The 23,568-nt window shown below is 43.5% G+C and overlaps 1 protein-coding gene across 3 annotated transcripts in view; it reads left to right on the top strand.

Moving 5' to 3' along the window:
* The first annotated feature begins 5,205 nt into the window (after positions 1-5,205).
* Chi3l2 (chitinase 3 like 2) overlaps positions 5,206-23,568 on the top strand; it is a 30,352-nt gene continuing 11,989 nt past the window's right edge. The window contains exon 1 of one of the 3 annotated variants that reach the window (XM_070007427.1): positions 5,206-5,278. Coding sequence is in view for 1 of the 3 variants with exons in the window: in XM_070007426.1 (XP_069863527.1) it covers positions 23,542-23,566 (25 nt within the window). In the remaining 2 variants the exon portion in view is untranslated. Of the gene's footprint in view, positions 5,279-12,123; positions 12,197-23,498; positions 23,567-23,568 lie in introns of those variants that run through there. The other 2 variants (XM_070007428.1, XM_070007426.1) reach the window with 2 other exon arrangements.

Consider the following 23,568-nt stretch of genomic DNA (forward strand, 5'->3'; position numbering starts at 1 on the left):
TGGGGAAACTGAGGTAAAAGAAGCAAAAGTTTGTATTTACTGTATTTAGTGAGTATTTAGTGAGTTTGAGGACAGACTGGCCAACTTGGTGAGACCCTGTCTCAAAATTTGAATAAAAATATTTTTAAAGGGATAAGGATGTAACTATTAGAGAACTTGCTCAGTATATGGAAGATAAGAGAAAGAAAGAGGAGAGTAGAGGAAAAAAGGAGAGAAGAGAGGAGAGGGGGAGGGAAGGGGAAGAAGAAAGGGAAGGGAGTGGAGAGATAACTTGCAGTACAGTTTTACTGCATCTTGGGGGCTGTGCAGGGTCCTGTCTTGGAGATTTATAAGCCCCTATGCAGCAATGCCCACCTGACCTGACTTGAATGGAAATACCATCAAGCCCAGCCCTGCCTCAGTAGTCACATGATGTTCATTATGTTCAAGTTAACATCATGGACTTATATTTTTCTGGCAGTGACACCTGAATATTAGCAACGAAAGCAACAAGTCCATCAGTGCAATCACAGCATCAATAGCTCGATGCTGCTCCTCTTCCTGTTGAGAGGATGAGAGGCCTAGGCTATACTTCTTGGCTTCTGATTTCCTGTGAGAATCAATGTGAACAATAAGCTATGCTTGTACTAAGAACAAGCAATGACATTCAGGACTAGGGAAGGACATTTCAATATTGGAGACAAAGATGACCTTTTGCATTACTACACAGAACTCCTGGAGCCATGGTGCAAATCTCCCTCCTCCCCCTCCCTTTCCTACCATTCTCTCTTTCCCTTCTCCTTCCTTCCCTCTCTCTTTCCCTGTCTCTGTCTCTGTCTCTCTCTCTTTCTCTCTTCCCCACTATATTTGTTAGCCAATAAGTTCTTGGTTGATTTTTTGGGGGAGGGCAGTACCCATATGTCTTTGTGTTTGCTGGTCTCATCTTGATATTTTGTCCCTCCCTCCTTAAACATCCTTCTTCCTCTTCCCATTCTTCCAAAGTGCCAATTTCCTTTTGTTCCTAACAGTGTGTGTGTGTGTGTGTGTGTGTGTGTGTGTGTGTGTGTGTGTGTGTGTATTCCACAACGGAGGCTTGAACTCAGGGTCTTGTGCTCTCGTTTGCCTTTTTCACTTAGGGCTGGTGCTCTACCACTTGAACCACATGTCTATTCCTGACTTTTTGCTGGTTAATTAGAGTTAAGAGTCTCTTAGACTTTTCTGCTCAAATCTCAGCCTCCTAAGTAGCTAAGATTACAGGCATGAACCACCAATGCCCTGTGCCAGCATTTTATTTTATGCCTGTCCTAGGGCTTAAATGCAAAGCCTCAGCACTGTCCCTGAGCTTCTTTTGCTCAAGGCTAGTGCTCTACTACTTGAGTCACAGCACCATTTCCTGCTTTTTCTGAGTAGTTATTGGAGATAAGAGTCTCACAGACTTTCCTGTCCAGCTCACTTTGAACTTCGATCCTCAGATCTCAGCATCCTGAGCCACGGGTGCCTGGCTTCTGTCCCAGCATCTTGTACATGCAGCTACCTCTGCCTCTCATCCCATTGCCTTCTATTCACATTTTTTTTGTAGTGGTGCTCAGGTTTTGAACTCTGTTCATTGCGATCAGGTATTCTTTTTTGGGGGGGAGGGGTCCAGTCGTGAGCCTGAACTCTGGGCCTGGGCACTGTCCCTCAGCTCTTCAGCTCAAGGCTAGTGCTCTACCACTTGAACCACAGCGCCACCTCCGGCTTTTTTTTCCTGCATATGTGGTGCTGAGGAATTGAACCCAGGACCTCGTGCATGCAAGGCAAGTGCTCTACCACTGAGCCACCTTCCCAGCCCCTATCAGGTATTCTTGAGCAATGTCCCTGGCTCAGTTTTGTGTTATTTTTCAGATAGGATCTGGTGATTTTGCTTTGGAGCCAATCCAATTTATGCCTTCCAGGTAGCTGAGACAGCAAATAAGCATCATTATATCTGGACTACCTGTTGACTTGGGACAGTCTCACTTGTTTTTTGCCCAGGCTGGTCTCCAATGTGTCCCTCCTGGTAGCTGGAATTATAGGCATTAAGTCACCATACCTGGCTTTTGATTCATCTTTTATATCTTACTTAAATGCCTATCATGAGAAGACTTCTTTGATTTCTGCTCTAATTTAGGCCAGAATTTCCTGTTGCAACTTCAGATCACACTGTCTCCTCTTTTCTCCTCTCCCTCTCCTTCTCCACTCCTCCTTTGCTCTCTTTTCCCCTCTAGTCTTGCCCTCTTCTGTACCCTTCTTCCCTCCCTTCTCTTCTCTTTTCTCTTCTCTTTCTTTTGCAGTATAGGAATGGAACCCAGGATCTTATCCATGCATGCATCCTAGGCAAGGATGCATTCAGTCCACAGGCTAGACTTTTTGTTGTTGTTGTTGGTTATTGTTAGTTGTGGGGCTTGAACTCTGGGCCTGGGCACTGTCCCTGTGCTCTTCAGCTCAAGGTGAGTGCTCTACCACTTGAGCCACAGCACCACTTCCAATTTTATTTTATTTTTTACCAGTCCTTGGACTTGAACTCAGGGTCTAGATGCTGTCCTTGAGCCTCTTTGTGCTCAAGGTTAATGCTCTACCGCTTGAGCCACAGCACCACTTCCGGCTTTTTCTGAGTAGTTTATTGGATATAAGAGTCTCATAGACTTTTCTGCTAGGGCTGGCTTTGAACCACAATCTTCAGCTCTCAGCCTCCTGAGTAGCTAGGATTATAGGCCACTGGCACCCAGCTAGAATTTAGAATTTGAAGTGTCAATAGAAAAGACAATATGAAAGGCATTCAGGGAGCTAGAAATTCTGCTGGGCACAGTTTTGGCAGTGGGGACATCAGGGCAGTGAGAGGCTGTCAGAACCAGAGTCCAACAGGGGCTCTCTGTCCTGGCCCTGTCTTCTTTGATGGACAACTGTCTTCTTTTTTTTTTTTTTCCTTAAGGAACAGAAACAAATAACAGAGAGAGTAAGCCCTTAGCACAGTTTAGAACATAACAAATATTAAATATGTATTAATTGATGAACTCCTTACCCCATTTTTCTGGCTCACCCCAATAACAAAGCTAAAGAAAGCATGACACCAGTGTCCCAACAATTTTCTTCCTCTCCCCTCCCCTGTGACCAAATCAGGAAGAGCATAATACAGAAGGACTAGCTGATAAGTGACCATGCCATGTGGGGAAGCTAAGGCAATGACAAAAGGCATGGGAAGATAACCAGAAGCAAGAGGGAGAGCCACAGTGGGAGAAGGCTGGACGGAAGAGATCATGGCTAGGGTTGCTATGGGGGTGGGCAGCAGAGGGGCTTTGGCTCCCAACCATACCACATATGGGGAACTCAGCAAGGACTCTGTCTTCTTTCCTTGTGGGCTTCTACAGAGAGAATCATGCCTCCTTTCCTCTCCTCTCTTCTCCTTTCACCTTGCTTTCCCAACACACACACACACACACACACACACACACACACACACACACACACACACACACACACACACACACACACACACACACACACACACACACACGATAATAATACCAGGACATGATAAATTAGCAAGACTCTAGGCATCCACACATAGTGAGACCAAAGGAGGAGGATATATTTAGGGAGGAATACAAAGGCCCAATGCCTATGAGCCTCTGATCATATTAAACAATATTAATCTAAATGAACTCCAGGAAACTGAAAAGAAGATAGATACATATGGTCTGTGTGTGTGTGTGTGTGTGTGTGTGTGTACACCAAGTAAGCATCTATCTTGAAATTGGTGAATGTATCCCCTCCAACTGAGTATCCTGACTTGTGCACTTGGAATTTCATAGGGCAAAAGGTCCAGCTCTAGCTTCAAGATATATTTTTATCTTAGCAACCAAAAGAGATTATAATTGTAATTATTGAAGATCTTGGCTTGAAGCCAGCGTGGGAAGACAAATCTAAGAGACTCTTGTCTCCAATTAACCAGCAAAAAGCTGGAAGGGGTGGTATGGCTCAAGTGGTAGAGTACTAGCCTTGGGCAAAATAGCCAAGGGAGAGCATGAGGCCCTAAGTTAAATAAAAACAAATAAAAATAATAATAAAAAAACAAAATAAGACCCAAAGAGCCAACCTTTTTTATCCCTTCCCTACTTCTCTGTGCACCTGTAGATTTTATTCTGAGTCATCTCCACACAGACAGCCGCCACCTCTTAAGCATCAGGCTGCTGAGTGCTTGGGGCTAAGTCATACTGAGTCAAACTCAGTTCCAAGGAGATATCAGTCTAGCCTGTCCAAGGACATTTTCCATCCAATATACCTTCCTGAATTATTGCAAAGGCCATGGGTAATTTTTAACTAGGAAAAGGCTTTAAAAAATTAAGAGTGATATGGGTGCTGGTAGCTCATGCCTATAATCCTAGCTACTCAAAAGGCTGAGATCTGAGGATCGTAGTTCAAAGCCAACTAAGGCAAAATAGTCTGTGAGATTCTTTTATTTTTAATTTAATTTAATTTTATTTGTGAACATACTGTACAGAGGGGTTACAATTACATGGGCAGGATAATGCGTACATTTCTTACCAAGCATTGCACCCTCCTCCTTTGGTTTACCCTTCACATCCCTTCCCAGCCTCCCCCCTGCCCCCCAATCCCAATCCTTCTCCTTCCCCCCCTTCCCCCCCCCCCCCGCACCGATGTTGTAAAGCTCGTTTTGGACATGACAACTTGTACTTCTCATTGTTGCAACAGGTCCACCTGTATCCTTAAACAACTGGGTTTTCCCCATCTCCTCCACAAGTTATACTGACATCAAATATAGTGAAAGCAGGGGTTATACTGTGGGGGAGGGACATACAAAGCAACAAAGAGATAATCTTATAAATGCGTTAGAAACACATGCATGAAATAAAAAAACATTAAAATACATATCTAAGGGTTCATTTTCCTGACCTCTCTGTGAGATTCTTATCTCTAATAAACTACTCAGAAAAAGCCAGAAGTGGTGCTGTGGCTCAAGTGGTAAAGCACTAACCTTGAGCGAAAGAAGCTCAGGGATAGAGCCCAGGCTCTGAGTTCAAGCCCCAGGACTGGCAAGGAAGAAAAAAAAAAAGGATTAAGAGTGTTTGAGCCATTTACACCAATGGTTTGTCTAACAGTGCTCAAGTATCAGCGAATCAGACGACAGTATCAGCGAATCAGACGACAGTACCAGAAGCATCTGTGGGGCTGCAAGTGGGATGTGAGGTTGGAACAGCAAGGAAGCTGTAGGTCGCTTGAGAAACCATGAACATCCAGTTCCCAGGGTGAACCTGCCTGGGTGAGTATAAAAACGACTTTGTTTCTCACTCAAGGGAAACCAAATGCAAATTGTACAGGTTGTATAGAGCCGAGCTGCCAGTCCCCTGCTTATCAGGAAGCTCAGTGGTAGCCACAGAGCCCGTGCCAAAGGCTGTTTACCAGCTGGTGCCAGGGGAGGAGGTGGGGTCACACCCACAGGCCAACCAGCGGAAGCTGCCTGCTCCCTCAAGGTTGCTGTGGGACTTCCTGCCACACACGTGCCAGGACAGTTCATGATGGGGGAGAATCCACCCCTCACAAAGGTGAAAAATGTGAAGGGCCAACCATGGCCTCCCAGGAAAGATTTGAACTCACGGACCTCAGGCAGGAAGAACTCTAGGGATGGAGGCAGGAATTCCTGCCCTGAGATTCTGGTCTGTCATTTGGAAGTTGCTCAGGAAACTCTTTCCCTCTGTAACATGAGGGAAAGACTAACACCCACTGGCAGTGAAGTTTCTAGAATATTGTCTCCCGTTAATTTTATTTTGAGCCGGTACTAGATCTTGAACTCAGAGGCTGAGTGTTCTTGCTTAGGTTGTTTTTATTTTTGCCCAAGGTTGGCACCTTCCCACTTGAGCTATACCTCCACTCTGGCTTGGTTAAGTAGAGACAAGAGTCTCAGAGAGGGACTGGGAAGGTGGCTCAGTGGTAGAGCGCTTGCCTTGCTTGCATGAGGCCCTGGGTTCGATTCCTCAGAACCACATAAGCAAAAAGAAAAAAGCCAGAAGTGGCGCTGTGGCTCAAGTGGTAGAACACTAGCCTTGAGCTGAAGAGCTGAGGGACAGCGCCCAGGCCCAGTTCAGACCCCATGACCGGACCCCCCCCCCCCAAAAAAAAAAAGAGTCTCAGAGACTTTCTTGCCTGGGCTAGTTTTCTTGCCTGGGCTAGTTTTGAATTATAATACTCAGAACTCAGCCTCTTGAGTAGCTAGGATTACAGGCTGAGAGCCACCGGCATCCAGTGTCCCATCCATTTTAATGATTTCCTTCTCTTCCTTAGTTTCCAAGATTTCTTTTTTTTGGGGGGGGGGTGGTTTGGGTCCGGTCGTGGGGCCTGAACTCTGGGCCTGGGCGCTGTCCCTCAGCTCTTCAGCTCAAGGCTAGCGCTCTACCACTTGAGCCACAGCGCCACTTCCGGCTTTTTTCTTTTTGCTTATGTGGTGCTGAGGAATCAAACCCAGGGCCTCAGGCATGCAAGGCAAGTGCTCCACCACTGAGCCACCTTCCCAGCCCCTCCAAGATTTCTTTATCCCTCCTCTTGTACTGTCAGCACAAGCTGAACATTCTGCTTATTATGCGATTTATTTTCTTTATTTCCTTCCTTCTTTCCTCTTTTCCTTTTTTGTTCTTATCTTCTTGACTTTTGTCCCAAGATGTTTATCCATTGTTCCTTTCCGTACTGGAATTCGCAGATGGGCTCAGAGGAAGTAAAGGTTGAAGGAGCCAAAGGGACAAAATGGAGTGCTTTCCTTCAGCCTTATCATCTGAAATGATGCTCTCCTCCCAGGCCCTCCTGATTGCTTGTGTAAGCAATCTCCAGTACCAAAATGTATGTACTTAACAACTCTTCATAATCATGATACGCCAACACCCTATCAACATGATTAAAATATATACCTGCCAAACCTGAGCAAGGAGGGGATATTTCATACCAAATTGCAAAAATCAGTGATAGAGCTGTCTTGGCATCTGTTATTCTAGCTTCTAGGAGGCTGAGATCTGGAGGATCTATAAGGTTTGAGGCCACCTGGGCAGAAAAGTTTGTGAAACTCTTCAAAATAATCAAGAAAAAGCAGGGCTAGAAGGTGTGACTCAAGTGGTAAAGTGTCAGCTGAGAAGCAAGCCAAGGGAGTGTGAAGCCTTGAGTTCACACCCAAGTACCACCAAAAGAAATCAATAGCAGAAATTGTCCATTATCAATTCAACATCTTCTGTCTTGGTCTTGTATCACTTCTTCCTACTAATAGGATTCTTGTCCGCTAGAAACTCATCAAAATCCTTTGACACACCTTTATTGTGGTTTTGTTCATTTGTTTATTTGTTTTCAGACAACAGCCCAAGCTAGCCCAGATCCTACTCACAATCCTCCTTTTTCTACTTCCTGTGTCCTGGGATTATAGTCCTGCTCTACCTCGCCCTTCTGAAATCCTTCCCTTCAAAGAAAGGAGATGTGGAGTTCAGGTGAGGGAGATTTAGAACTATGCAGGCAGCACAGAGAAGAAGAGAATCAGGATCCACTCCAGAAGGGAGAGGCCTGAGGCCCCTGGATCAGAGCCGGCCTGTCAGTGCTCTGAGCCTTCTGAATATGTGCTCTAAAGCAAAGGTCCAATGAAGATGTTCACAGGAAACCATGAACATTACACTTGCCAAGTAGGGAAAGACAGGACTATGCTTGACATAAGGGTCGGGGAGGGGATAATAAAGATACCAGGAGAAATCCAGGAAGACGTCATTGCTCTTCCTGCCCTGGGACTCCTCTTTGGAGAAATCTATTACATTTGCTTCCCACTAACTTAGCTCCTGTAATAAATCATTCACTCTTACACTCTGTCTCTTGGCCCTTTTGGCCTTTCAGGCGTCCTATGGGGTAAGGTGGCTCTCTCTGGTCAGGGGGTTATACCTACTTACCAGTTACCAACAGGTAAATGGTCTGGGATTCTTCTTTTTATTGCTCCTTGCTAAACTCTCAAATTCTTATTCTATCTTTCTCAGTCCTTTCTGTCAATCATTTACTGAATTGAAACAATGAACCCAAGGCCTAGGTGGTAACATAATTGCCAAAGGACTAAATTACACAACAATTTAAAGGTCTATGAGTATGAAGAAGCCACATCCATATTGAAAAGCCTGCTTTGGCTTTGGCTGATGAGAACATGATTTGTTCAAAAGCAAAAAGACTATCTTTGGTGACTTTTAATAATCATTTCCTAAGAATCTGGTAGCTTACCTGAGATCCACATGGCTACTAGATGAGAGTATAGGAATGTTGTATCACTAAAGAGAGTATAGGAATGTTGTATCACTAAAGTTTGACCAACCTCTCACTTGCATCAACTCAAAATCTAGAAATGCGGTAATATCTGAATTCTGTAGAAGATATTTCCTTACATTGCTATGGCCCTGTCTACCCCCAAAAGGCTAAGGGATAATACCTAAGCCCTGAGTTCAAGTCCCAATACCAGTACACACACACACATACACACACATACACACGCACACACACGCGTGCACAGGTAAGAAATTTGCTGGACCAAAGAGATTGGTTTTATAGACAGAGAAAGACAAAAACAAAGAACAAAAAAACAGCTTGGCCATTTTAAAGTTAATTTCCTTGTAAGGTCCATTGATTAGTTATCTTTCAGTTATCTTGGGATAAGATTTGTGTAGAAGGATTAATGCAGAAGAAACATCACTACAGTGCCAACTAACACTAGCCTGTTTTTTTTTTTTTTGCCAGTTCTGGTACTTGAACTCAGGGCCTGGGCACTGTCCTTGAGCTTCTTTTGCTTAAGGCTAACACTCTACCATTTGAGCCACAGTGCCACTTCCGGCTTTTTCTGTTTATGTGCTGAGGAATGGAACCCAGGGCTTCATGAATGCTGGACAATCACTTTACTACTAAGCCACATTCCCAGCCCCTAACTTTAGCCTGTTTGAGAATTTTTCCTGTTGTCTCTTTCTCTCCTGATTACCAACACCAACTCCCCCCCCCCTTCTCTTTGTGCCAGAACTGGCACTTGAACTCAGGGCTTCACACTCTCACTTAGCTTTCTTTTACTCAAGGCTGACTGGTATACCACTTGATCCACAACTCCACGTCTGGCTTTTTGCTGGCTAATTTAGATAAGAGTCTCATGAACTTATTTATTTTTTTGCAGGGGGGGCCCGGTTGTGGGGCCTGAACTCTGGGCCTGGGCACTGTCCCTCAGCTCTTCAGCTCAAGGCTAGCGCTCTACCACTTGAGCCACAGCACCAATTCCAGCGTTTTTCTTTTTGCTTATGTGGTGCTGAGGAATCGAACCCAGGGTCTCATGCATGCAAGGCAAGCACTCTACCACTGAGCCACCTTCCCAGCCCCATCATGAACTTATAATAATGCAATACTCTTTTAACGGAACCACTTTGATCAACCTTTCCCCTTTCCATTTATTCTCACATAGCATCCAGAACTATTGCATTAAAATCTAAGAGTCACTCCTCTCATAAAAACCCCATTGTGGGGTTGGAGCTGTGGCTCAGGTTGTAGAGAATGTGTCTAGCAAGCATGAGGTTTCAGGTTCCACTTCCAGTATCACCAAAACACAACAAATGGCATGCCTACTTATTCAGACCTGTCTGGTTTTGTTTTGTCTGTCAGGGACTTAAACTCAAGGCCTGGGTGCTGTCCCTGAGCTTTCTTGCTCAAGGCTAGCACTCTACCGCTTGAACCACAGCTCCATTTTTGGCTTTTTTTGGGGGGGGGAAGGGAAGGGATAGTTAATTGGAGATAAGAGTTTCATGAACTTTCCTTCCTGGACTGGCTTTGAACGACAATCCTGAGTAGTCGGGATTATAAGCACGAGCCACCAGCACCTGGCTTCTCTTCTTTTTCTTTTTCTCTTTTTTTTTGGGGGGGGGTCTGGTCATGGGGCCTGAACTCTGGGCCTGGGCACTGTCCCTCAGCACTTCAGCTCAAGGCTGGCACTCTACCACTTGAGCCATAGCTCCACTTCTGACTTTTTTCTTTTTGCTTATGTGGTGCTGGGGAATCGAACCCAGGGCCTCAGGCATGCAAGGCAAGCGCTCTACCACTGAGCCACCTTCCCAGCCCTGGCTTCTCTTCTTTTTCATTGTGATGAAGATTTGAACATCTATAAATAACTAGAAACTACTATTTGATAGTATGCATTGCGTAGTTCCCATGCATTGTCCTGGTTCATTTCCCCAGGCGTCCAGTTGGAGGTGTCTTATCTCTATGTTATCCAACCTTACTAGACACTGCCTTGCAGAGGTGAGGACAGATCCAAGGCGGATGAGGAATGATCAGCTCAGTGCCTTGAGTGTCCCGGCTCCATTTCCACAGCATGAGTGCCTGTGGGTGGCTTGTTTCCCGTGACTGGCTGCTGCTGACATCCTCTTTATTTCCCTTCCCACTCAGCTCTCAGCCCTGCAGATGTGGCCACGCCTACGGAGGCCCCACTAACAGATCAGAGGCACTGTCTGTGCTCTCCCCTCACCCTCAGAAATAGGAAGGGGAGAAACTCTTAGCCCACATCCTGCTTTTAAGTGAAGTTCCCACAGGTGGGTCAAGCAGGCAAAAAAACTGATGCAACATCTTTCAGTTCCTAGCAAACTTAGTCACTACGACGCTGGGCGCCCAAGAGATCACCTGTTCATTATCATCCACAAGAACGGACCTGCTGTGTGTACAAATGAATGATATGAATGATGCATTAATTATTATTATTAGCGTGTGTGTGTGTGTGTGTGTGTGTGTGTGTGTGTGTGTGTGTGTGTGTGTGTGTGTGTGTGTGTGTGTGTGTGTGTGTGTGTAAGTCCTGGGGATTGAACTCAAGGCCTGGCTGCTCTCCATTAGCTTTTTTCACCCAAGGCTGGCTCTCCACCACTTGAGCCACCGCTCCACTTCTGGCTTTCGGCTGGTTGTTTGGAGATAAGAGTTTTAGGGACTTTCCAGCCAGGGCTGGCTTTGGGTGATCCTCAGATCTCAGCCTCCTGAGTAGCTAGGATTACAGGTGTGAGCCATTGCTGCCTGGCTCACTCATCCATTCCACACTTGCTCATTTAACAGTGACTTGTGGAGCACCCCTTTTTTGGTTTGTTTGTTCATTTTGGGGGAACAAAAGCCTAGGTTAGTCTCAGACACTCCATCTTCTTGCCTTTGCCTTCCAAGGGCTGGAATTATAGTTGTTCACTGCTAAATCAGGCTCTGAAGTACTGTTTTGTTTAAAACAAAAGTTCCAAGATATATGAGAGATGGGCAAGAAACAGCCTGGAGCTCACATCCCATTTCATGGAAGGAAGAAGGATTAAAGCCCTTTATTGAAGTTATTGTTTCTATCAGTCCAGCACACAAAGTCCAGAAGAATGTATGCATGAGATTCTTAGCTCAGGTTTGACAGTAATTTCTCATGTGTCTCATAACTTCTCAGTGACATTTCCGTACAAGGTGGGTGTTGGGGATAGGGGCGGGGCCTTTGGTGTTTATTTTCTTCCTCCCTGCTTTTTCACTCGCCTGAGTTTATTTAGGCTCCGTGCGTGCTGCACAGGCTCATAGCGCTCAGAAGAGGGCAAATGCCCCTCTCCTTTACGGCTCTACTCCCTCTCTGAGTCCTAAGACTTGAAACTTCTCTCCTGTGTCCTCTTACTGGATATCCCACTGGTGCTGAGATGTGCTAAAAACAATTAATCTCTTCCTCAGACTTGGACAACAGTAACAAAAATTACAGCAAGTTTAGGCCTAAACCAGGCCCCAAAGTAAGGAGAGAAAGGTGAAGCCTCAAAAATTCAAGTGAGACCAAAGGACGATACTCTTGGGAGTGGAACACAATGGTGCAATGCCTATGTGTGTCTGATCATATAATACAATATTTATTGAGCCGGGTGCCAGTGCTCACACCTGTAATCCTAGCTACTCAGGAGGCTGAGATGCGAGGATCATGGTTTGAACATAGCCTGCATGGGCAGATACAGTACCTTCTCTGGACACTTAGCACTGAGCCATACAACTGTTGTGTTACCTGGCAACTGCCACAAGAGGGCGATGTTTCTTTTGGTCATCTGCTGCTGGAGGTAGCTCAGAAGTAGAGAAGAGCTCTCCCTGCAGCCAAGATCTGGAATAGGCGACAGTGCCTCAGCTTTGCATTTATATGGCAAGAAATAAACATCCTCATACCTGTCTGGTAAGTCTCAGTTCCCATGGTGCTCCTAAACTCTCATTCATCATCCCCAATTGTTCCTGTCTGCCATAGGGAACCTGATTCATACTGGAGACCTCTCGAAGGACTTAGCTCAGTATGTCTCTACTCCTTCTTCCACTCTCTGAGCCTGATCCCACCACCCAGCTCAAAGCCTGCTTTCTGGAGAAAGCCAGCCTGGTTCATACACAGCAGTACAGAATTTCCCACAATCCTCTTTTCCAGCATTGGTATTTGCCTTTAATTCTCTCCTCCATTTTTCCTTGCATATAGCACTGTCGTGCAATCTCTTTCCCAGGTTACAAGCTGGAGCTGTAAATCAAGATATACTGATTGGAGTACATTATAATTTTTTAATTGCCCCCCAAATACTATAAACAAAATACAAATATTTTTTATTTTTCTTTTTAAATTACCTTTAAGAAGTTGTACAAAGGAGTTGTCATTATGAATATACTATCATGATTAATGTCACCCCTTTCAACATTCTCACCCATCCCTCCCCACCCATCTCTCCCCTCACTCTACTTTTTTTTCTTTGTATGTGTGTGTGTGTGTGTGTGTGTGTTTTATTGTAAAGTTGATGTACAGAGGGGTTACAGTTATCTCTAACTTAATTGTAAAGTTTTTAAATGGGGACAAATCACAGAAATATAAAATATTCATTTACATAATACATAGAAAACTCCTAAAAAGCAATAGTAAGATAATGGATAAATCAGTTGTGATGCCTGTAATCTTGGGATTCTGGAGGCTGAGACAGAAGAAGTGTTTGCTACATAGCAAGATCCTGTTTCAAAAATAAATCAGCAAATAAGTAAACAGGTAAATGGATAATGAGATTAAAAATGGATTATCCAATAGAAATGAACAAGCAACTCAAAGGAATAAATAATATTGACTATAAATATATGAAAATAGTTGTGCTGCTTTTAATTTTAGTAGAAATTAAAACGAGGTGGTCGAGAATGCTGGTGCATGCCTATAATCCTGGCTATTCAGGAGGCAGAGGCAGGAGGATCATGATCCAAAGCTGGCCCAGGCAACAAAAACAAAAAATCAAAACAATAAAACAACTGGGCACTGCTGGCTCAAGCCTGTAATCCTAGTTACTCAGGAGGCTGAGATCTAGGGATCACGGTTCAAAACCAGCCCAGGCAGGAAAGTCCCTGAGAATCTTATCTCAAATTAACCATCAGAAAACCAGAAGTGGAACTATGGCTCAAGTGGTAGAGCACTCACTTTGATCTGAAGAGCTGAGGAATAACGCCCAGGCCCAGAGTTCAAGCCCTATGACTGAAACAACAACAACAAAACAGAACTGCAACTTATGAGCACCTGCGCAGCAAGCATGAAGATCTGAGAAAGAAAGAGGAGAGAAAGAAAAAAAGAAAGAGAGAAAAGGGAAGAAGTTAAAATAAGGCATCATTTTATCTTGATTTTTATTTTTTGGTAGTACTGGGGTTTGGATTCCGGGCCTTGCACTTGGTAGGCAAATACTCTGTCATGTGAACAACATCTCAGCCCCAAACATCATTTTTAATATGAAACAATGCTGAACAAAGGGTGAACAGATGCAGCAGTGCTACTCACTAGACACTATGTTGAAAACAAATTATACAACATGTGGGTGGGGATGAGAGGGAAAAACTGGGAAAGATTGAAGAAAGGGGTGACATTGTTCAAAAAGAAATGTATGCTTAGTCGGGCACTGGTGGCTCATACCTGTAATCCTAGATACCCAGGAGGCTGAGATCCGAGGATCATGGTTTGAAGCCAGCCTGTTCAGGGAAGTCTGTGGGAATCTTACTCCCAATAAACTATTCAGAAAAAGCTGGAACTGGCTGCATGCCTCAAGTGGTAGAGCTCTAGCCTTGAACAAAAGAAGCTCAGAGACAGAGCTCAGGCCCAGAGTTCAGGCCCCAAGAGTGAAAAAACAAACAAACAAACAAAAGAAATGTACTCTTTCTCTGACTTATGTAACTGTAACCTCTTTGTACATCACTTTATAATAACAATAAAAAATTAGATATTCAAAAAAACGATATTGTCAGGCACTGGTGGCTCATGCCTATAATCTTAGCTACTCAGAAGGCTGGCATCTGAGGATCACGGTTCAAAGCCAACCCCGGGCAGCAAAAGTCCCCAATCTTATCTCCAATTAGCTACTCAAAAACCAGAAGTGGCACTGTGGCTCAAAGGTGGTAGACCATTAGCTTTGAGCAAAAAGAGCTTAAGGACAGCACCTAGGCCCTGAGCTTAAGCCCCACAGCCAAAAATAAAAATAAAGAAAGAATGCTGATAACATCAGCATTTATTAGGGAGGAGTAATAGGTATTCCATCCAGGTAACTGAGAGAGAGTACACTGTAGCTCATGTTGAGAAATTGGATAGAAATGGCTGGTAATTAACCAAGCTCATAGGAGCCTTTGTGTGTGTGTGTGTGTGTGTGTGTGTGTGTGTGTGTGTGTGTGTGTGTGTGTGTGTGTGTGTGTGTGTGTGTGTGTGTGTGTGTGTGTGTGTGTGTGTGTGACTGTGACATTAGGAACTGTTGTAATATCCAACCAGACAGATGTGCCTATTGAAAAGTATATAGAGAGCCAACTACTCTGGCGGAAGGGTAGTTGGAGGTTTGAAATTTGAAGTCATCCTATGTAAAAAGTTAGCAATACTCTAATAGCTAGACTTAGTGGTGTTCACCTGTCATCCCAGTTATGCAGGAACTATAAATAGCAGAATCATGGCCCAGGCTGGCTCAGGCAAAAAAAGACCCTATTCCAACAAGAACAAAAACAAAAAGGACTGAGGACATGGTTCAAGTGGCAGAGCACCACCCTAAAAAGGGCAAGAGCCTTTGTTCACACTTCAGTACCAAAGATAGAAAGAAAGAGAGAGAGAAAGACAGATAAAAAGTGAGAGAGAGAAAAAGAGAGAGAGGGAAGGAGGGACAGAGGGAAAGAGGGAAAAGCAAGCATACAAGCATATAAATTATGTATCTGTTGTCATGCATCACTTAATGATGGGAAATGCATTGGTAGGTGATTTTGTTATTGTGTGCACATCAAAGCATATACTTAGGCAAATCAAGTTAGCTACATCTCTGGGCAACATAGTCTTATGAGAACACTGTATTATTTGTGTTTTGTTTTAAATTTGTGTCTTTGTGTTTATTGTATTTTGGTGTGTGTATCTGTATGTGTGTGAGTGTGTGTGTGCACATACACACTGGTACTGGGCTTGAATGGGCCTGGGTGCTGTCTGTTAGCTTTTTGATTGAAGATTGGCATTCTATCACTTGAACCAGAGCTCTACTTTTGGCTTTTTGCTGGTTGACCAGAGATAAGAATCCCTTGAATTTTTCTGCCTGGGCAGGTTTCAGAACTCAATCCTCAGGTCTCAGCCTCCGGAGTACCTAGGATTACAGAGCTGGGCCATGTGCGTCTGGCTGTATCTGTATTGTGGTCACATGAAAGGAAGGTTCAGTGTAAATGTTTGAGTGTGAGGAAAAGACAAAGTGCATGGAAAGAGAGGGGGGAGGGAGGGAGGAGAGGGGACAGAGGAGAGAAGAAAAGAGAGCTAGGAATACTACATATCAGGCTTAAGAGTAGTTTCTTTTCCTTCCTTCCTCCCTCCCCCTTCCTTCATTCCTTCGTCTGCCCCCCCCCAGCCCCCACCAACCCTTTCTTCTTGCCAGAACTGGGGCTTGAACGTAGGGCCTTTCTTGGCTTTTTCACTCAATGCTGGCACTCTACCAGTTGGGCCACACCTCTACTTCTGGCATTTTGGTTAGTTGGAGATGAGAGTTTCATAGACTTTTCTGATTGGGCTGGCTTCAAACCAGGATCCTCAGATCTTAGCCTTCTGATTGGCTATGATTACAGGTGTAAGCCACTGGCACCTGGCAATAGTATTGTATTTAAAAAAAAATAATTCATTTATTAAGATTGAGTGATTACATAAATCTCACAAATTTCATAGTATTGTGGGACAGTGGTACTTAGTTTAAGTCTCACACACACTTTTTGTTGTTGTTGTTGTTGTTGGATATGGGGCCTGAACTCTGGGCCTGGGTGCTGTCCCTCAGCTCTTCAGCCCAAGGCTAGCGCTCTACCACTTGAACCACAGTACCACTTCTGGCTTTTTCTGCTTATGTGGTGCTGAGAAATCAAACCCAGGGCCTCATGCATGCAAGGCAAGCACTGTACCACTGAGCTACCTTCCCAGCCCAACACACACACACATTTTAACCATCACAAGGCAATAGTGTTTTTATTTTTTATGTATTTATATTTTTAAGAGAATGGGTACTTTCATTTTCTGCTGTCCATTCTCCTCTTCCTCCTCCTCCTCCTCCTCTTCCTCCTCCTCCTCCTCCTTCTCCTCCTCTTCCTCCTCCTCCTCTTCCTTCTTTTTTTGACAGTCATGGGACTTGAACTCTGGGCCTGGGTGCTGTCCCTCAGCTCTTCAGCTCAAGGCTAGTGGTCTACCACTTGAGCCACAGCGCCACTTCCTATTTTCTGACTATTTATTGGAGATAAGAGTCTCAGGGACTTTCCTGCCTGGGCTGGCTTTGAACCGTGATCCTCAGATTTCAGCCTCCTGAGTAGCTAGGATTACAGGCGTGAGCCACCGGCACCAGGCTTGCTTTCTATACTTATATCTCCTTTAGGATTTGGCAATAACACACATTTGTACAATTATACTTTAAAAATCTTCATTTGGAAGGGAAACAAAACTATTTATACAGTTATTTCTCCATTCAAAGCATAAATTACTGGAAAGCTGAGATCAAATAACGTTGAGATCCTATTTGCTTTACTGTTTTATATAGCAGGCAACATAGGGTAAACGTGCCATTAATTTAATTATTATTTATTCAATTTATTATTTAATTTAATTGATTTTCTGTTTGACCAGGCAGGTGCTTCATTTTGCATGTCCTATATTCCTGACAGTATTATATTTAGGTATACTTACAAATCCTTCTGCCTTGATGCACATCACATGCATCCTCTGTAGACCCTTAGGAGCACATCACATACTTTACATTTTCCTGAAATGTTCATTGGACTTGAATGCTGGATGACTGAAAGCCATACTTCCTTCTTGGGCTCTAATACTTGCATTCATTCATGTTCTCTACCTTTTTACCAATGGAGCTTTTAGTTTAAAATGCATTACTGACTTTTTTTTTGTCATTTGTAAGGCTTGAACTCAGGGCCTGGGTACTGTCCCTGTACTTTCCATTCAAGGCTAGTACCTTGAGCCACAGCACCACTTCTGGTTTTCTGTTGATTAATTGGAGATAAGAGTCTCATGGATTTTCCTGCCTGGGGTGGCTTTAAACTGCGATCTTTGGATCTGTCTCCTTAGTAGCAAGGATTATAGGAGTGAACCACTGGTGCCAGGCTATATTAGTGACTGCATTGTGACTGGGAAAGAGCATGAGTATCGTAAGCAATGTCAAGGTTAGGTTTGAGTTGAAATAGGTAATGGTGCAGGGGAAAATCTTGCTTAGGAACCAATCCACAACTTGGTGAGACCCACAGCGAGACCAAAGGAGGATGCTCTTAGGGGAGGAACACAAGGGAGCAATGCCTATGTGTATCTGATCATATAGAGTAATATTTATTGCCATGCAGAGGTGGTACATGCCTGTAATCCTAGCTACTCAGGAGGCTGAGATCTGAGGATCACAGTTGGAAGCCACAGGGACAAGAAAGTCTCTAACACTCTATGTCCAATTAACCAACAGAAAACCAGAAGTGGTGCTATGACACAAAGTGATAGAGCACTAGCTCTGAGCAGAAAAGCTCAAGGACAGCACACAGACTGTGAGTTCAATACCTAAAACCAACAAAAAAGAAAATAGTAGTAGTGATATTTATTTAAATGAACACCAGGAAATGGAAACAAAGGTTTCTTCTTCATTGCTATTTTTGATTTCTTTTCTTTTTGTCTTGGTTATGTGTCTTTGGGAGAATAAGGATGGGGCACAGAAATGGAGCGTCAAAGGGTGAACAAATGCAGCAGTGGTACTCACTAGACACTGTGTTGAAAATGAATTCTACAACTTCGGGGTGGAAGGGAAAAACTGGAAAAGAGTGAGGGAAGGGGTGACATTGTCCAAACAGAAATGTACTCTTTACCTGACATATAACTGAGACCCCTCTGTACATCACCTGTACAATAACAATAAAAAAGTAAAAAGTATACAAAGAAAAAGAAAAAACAATCCACAACTTATTCCTTGAGGGAGACTTATTTAAGAAAGAGGTTTATATACAATGGTCCTGATGTTGACAAATGGAATTCTAAATCTGATTGGTGGTTTCCCTCTGTCACCTGGGCACCGCTGAAAGAGAAAAGACACATCACTTCGTCCACTGATATAATGAGACATAATTTTCAGGAAAGGGGAGATAAAATCCTTAATGATTTTTGATGGTGTATTGTCAGTGGACATTGTCACCTGTTAAAATACTGAGATGGATACCTGCAAAGAAAGGCAAACAAGTTTTCAATTAACAAGCACATTTGAGAAATGATTGAGTTATCCTTTTTATAAGGGAAAGACAAAGTGGCTCAAAAACCTCAACGTCAAACCTGAGACTTGGAAATTATTAGAAGAGGAAGCAGGAAAACACTAGAACTTACAGACATAAGCAGAAACTTTTTACAAAGAGTCCCAGGGGGCACAACAGATAGGAGAGAAACTTGACAAATGGGATTTCATCAAAATAAAAAGTTTCTGCACAACAAAGGACATAGTTCCCAAGCTAGGACCACATCCTAGGACATCCTAGGACAAGATCTTTTTTGTTGTTGTTGTTGGTTGTGGGGCCTGAACTCTGGGCTGGGTGCTGTCCCTGAACTCTTCAGCTCAAGACTAGTACTCTACCCCTTGAGCCACAGTGCCATTTCCAGCTTTTTCTGCTTCTGTGGTGCTGAAGGATCGAACCCAAGGCTTCATACACACAAGGCAAGCACTGTACCACTGAGCCACCTTCCCAGTCCCTAGGACAAGATCTTTAACAAAAATACTTCTAACAAAGACCTAATATCCAAAATATACAAGGGCTCAAGAAATTAACCCCTCCCAAAGCCAGTAAACCAGTGATGAAATGGGCAGTGGAGCTAAGGAGAGTCTTCTCGAAAGAAAGATAAGAAAGGTAAGAAGGGCAAAGAAACATATGAGGAAATGTGCAACATCCCTGGTCGTAAAGGAAATGCAAATCCAACAGCTGTAAGATTCCATCTCACCTCAGTTAGATTGGCCAATGGTCATGGTCATGAATTTGAACAACACATGTTGGCAGGGATGTGGGAAAAGGAATCCTATTGCCCCATTGGTGGAATTTAAACCAGTACTACCACTCTGGACAGCAATCTGGAGGTTCCTTAAAAACAAAACACAGCACTGTGCTACAACCCAGTCATGCCACTCCTAAGCATCTTCCCAGAACATCACAAGCCAGGATACCGTAGGGACATTTGCCCATCTATGTGCATTGCTGCAATATTCACAACACCCAAGTGATGGAAACAGCCCAGATGCATGGATCAAAAAAATGTAGCACCTATATACAATGGAATTTTACATAGCCATTAGAAAGAATGACATCATGTCACTTGCTGGGAAATGGGTGGACCTAGAACAAATTGTGTTAAGTGAGACAAGTCAAGAGACAGAGATTCAGAGAAACACATGGTGCATGTTTTCTCTCATATGTAAAGATAAATCTAAAATACTTGGGGATATGATGTTATACAGGACTGTAGGCATTCACACACAGTGAGACCAAGGGAAGAGACTCTTAGGGGAGGAAGACAAAGACACAATCTCTCTGTGCTTCTGAGCATATAAAATTATATTTGTTGAATGAATTCCAAGAAATGGAAACAAGAGGTTTTTCTTTTCCTTTTCTTTTTTTTTTTTTTTTTTTTTTGTCGGTCGTGGGGCTTGAACTCTGGGCCTGGGCGCTGTCCCTCAGCTCTTCAGCTCAAGGCGAGTGCTCTACCACTTGAGCTACAGCGCCACTTTCTTTTCCTTTTCTTTTTGTCTTGGTTGTTCATGTATCTGATTTGGAGGGGTAAGGGAGGCACAGAAGTGGAGGGACTAAGGGTGAATAAATGTAGCGGTGGTACTCACTAGACACTATGTTGAAAATGAACTCTGCAATGTGTGGACAGGGACAAGAAGGAAAAACTGGGGGACAGAGAGGGAAGGGATGACATTGTCCAGAAATAAATGTGCTCACTACCTGACTTATGAAATAGTAACCCTTTTGTACATCACCATGACAATGACAATAAAAATGTTTAGCAATTAAAAAAAGAAGAGAGGGACTGGGAATGTGGCTGACTGTTAGAGTGCTTGCCTAGCCTGCATGAAGCCCTGGGTTCAATTCCTTAGTATCACATACACAGAAAAGGCCAGAAGTGGTGTTATGGGTCAAGTGGTAGAACACTAGCCTTGAGCAATAGAAGCTCAGGGACAGTGCCCAGGCCCTCAGTTCAAGCCCAGGACTGGCAAAAAAAAAGAAGAAGAGAAGGAAATATCTACTGTAAGATGGAAAGACCCCATTTCAGACTAACAAAGAATATTAAATTGAGGTTAAGAAGCTGGAGGTTGCTGGGCAAAATAGTTGATGCATGTAATTCCAGCTACTTGTGAGATTTTTTTTTTAGATTGAGAGGACTGATTCAAGACCAGCTTGGATAAAACATTAGTGAGACCCTAATTCAGCAAGTCACATAGTTGTATTCCTAGTCATGCAGTAAGCATAGTTAGAAGGATCATAATCCAGAGGCAACCCTGGACAAAATGTGTGAGATCCTATTGGAGATGAACAGCAAGCTAAGGAAAACCAAACAAGGTTTGGAAGCATGGCTCAAGAGGTAAAGTGCCTATCTAGCAAGTGCAAGGCCTGAGTTCAAATCTCACTACTACCAGAAGAGAAAGGGAGAAAGAGGTGGAGGAGAATGGGGGAGAAGAAGAGTAGAAAGAGGGTGAGCTCAATAAATTAACAATCCCCTCTATAACTAATAAACTAGTAAATAAATGGGCCAAGGAACTTAGGAGAGACTTCTCAGAAGAAGTAAGAATGGCCAATAGACACATGAGGAAATGCTCAACATCCATAAAAGAAATGCAACTTGGGGATTCCATCTCACCCCAGTTAGATTGGCCAACACCAAGAATTTGAACAACAACAAATGCTGGCTTGGCTACAAAGGAAAAGGAATTCTATCTCACTGTTGGTGTGAATGTAAACTAGTATAACTGCTCTGGCAGGTGATTTGGAGGTTCCTCAAAAAACTACACATGGAACTTCCCTACAAGTCAGCCAGATCACTCTTGAGCATCTACCCAGATCATTACAAGCTGGGATATGGTAAAGACACCTGCACATCCCTGTTTAATGCTGCACTATTCACATAGCCAAGTTATGGAAACGGCCTGGATGACCTACAGCAGATGACTGGAGAGATGAAATATGTTATGTGTACAACAATGGAGTTTTCCTCATTCATTGAAAAGAATAATATTATTATATCATTTGCAGGGAAATGGATGGACATGCTAAGTGAGGTAATCCAAGCTCAAAGAGACAAATGATAGATGTTTTCTCTCATGTGTGGAAGCTAGTTCTAAAACATGACATGATATTGGACATGATGTTGTCCTGTGCAGGATTCCAGGCAGTCACACACAGTCAGAGTAAAGGAGGCATGCTTAGGGGAGGAACACAGATGTGTAACTTCTCTGAACATTTAAAATACTATTTATCAAATTAATTATAGGAAGTGAAAACACGGGTATTTTGTCATTATTGTTGGCCGTGATGGTGGTAGCATTTATTTCTGCTTTGGGTTTTCTTGGGAGCAGAAAGGAGGGTCACATAAATGGAGGGAGGAAAGATAAACAAATGCAGTCATGCTATGCAGTATACACTATAAAGAAAATGAACTATGTAACTCGTGGGCAGGGATGGAAGGGAGAAACTGAGGGAAGGTGAAGGAAGGGGTGACACCATATGTAGTAACATTGTAAAAAAAGAATTGTACTCATGACCTGACTTAAGAAATGGCAACCCCTCTGTACAACAATAAATAATAATAACAATACAATTATTGAAAGATGAATCTCAGCTATTTTTCCTTCTTATGTGGCTCATACCTCATAATTGGGAAATGACATGCCTGAAGTTCACAGGATGCAAGAAGGTTCTTGGAACTAATGTTAGCGTGAGGACAGAGACAGAAAAGACAAGAGACACAATGATAGAGAAAGAGAGCAGAAAGGTTCCATAGAGACCGGAGAGAAAGGTGAGGGCCCGTATATGCTCTGCTGTGAGGATCTGATCTTTGAATCTGTGACACAATTCTGTTCTCACAAATTAATAGGGGATCCACAATTAATACGTTAAGTGTTTTATTTTGTTTCATACAAGTTCTTGTACTTAGAACTGCACAATCAAGTTGGGTTGACAGACTTGTGCATCAATATATTATAATACAATGTGGAGATGAGAAAGTAACTAGATTATGCTATGAATAGAGGAGACAGCTGTACTCAGCTAGTGGAAAAGGAGCCAAGGCCACCCCTGTAGTATTATTTGGGGGTGCCCTGAGAAGCAGAGCTTCTGGTGGAACCAGCTGAGAGGGAAGTCTAATGTTCTTTTGTGCTGGTACGGATGCTTGAACTCAGGGCCTGGATTGCTGTCCCTGACCTGTTTTGCTCAAGGCTAGTGCTCTACTACTTGTGCCACAGTTCCACTTCTGGCTTTTTGGTGCTTAATTGGAGATAAGAGTCCCATGAGCTTTTCTACCCAAGCTGGTTACCAACCCTGACCCTCAGATCTCAGCTGCTGAATAGCTAGGATTACAGGTGTGAGTCATGGATACCTGGCAAGTACGGTTTAATTAACCAAAACCAAGCAGATCAGTGGTGACATGTATGCAGATTTAGATGAGGAAAAAGACTCTGGATGGAGAAGGGGGACTAGGAAGCGAAGGGCAATACAGAGAGGAGGAGACAAAGTGTCCCCTTCTCTTTCCAAGGACAAATTCCTTTAAGTTGAGACTAGATGAGAAAGTCCCATCAGAGGTTCTATTTATAGTCACTCTTTCCTAACAGAAAATGGTGGTGTTGCTTAAGTTGGGCTCACTGCTTGGAAATTTCACAAGGTAGACTTGTCAGGGCAAGTTCTTGGAATCTCCTGGATTTCGTATTGCTTCTTTCCTTCCAGTAACTAGGCTATTGATACCTCAGAATAAAAAGAGGAGAGCAGGTGCCTTCATCTCAGCACAAGCTTGCCACTACCATGGATCAGAAGTGTCTCTGGGCAGGT

Source organism: Dipodomys merriami, unplaced genomic scaffold (assembly GCF_024711535.1).
Source record: "Dipodomys merriami isolate MVZ:Mamm:240054 unplaced genomic scaffold, mDipMer1.0.p SCAF_7, whole genome shotgun sequence".
Lineage (NCBI taxonomy): Eukaryota > Metazoa > Chordata > Mammalia > Rodentia > Heteromyidae > Dipodomys > Dipodomys merriami.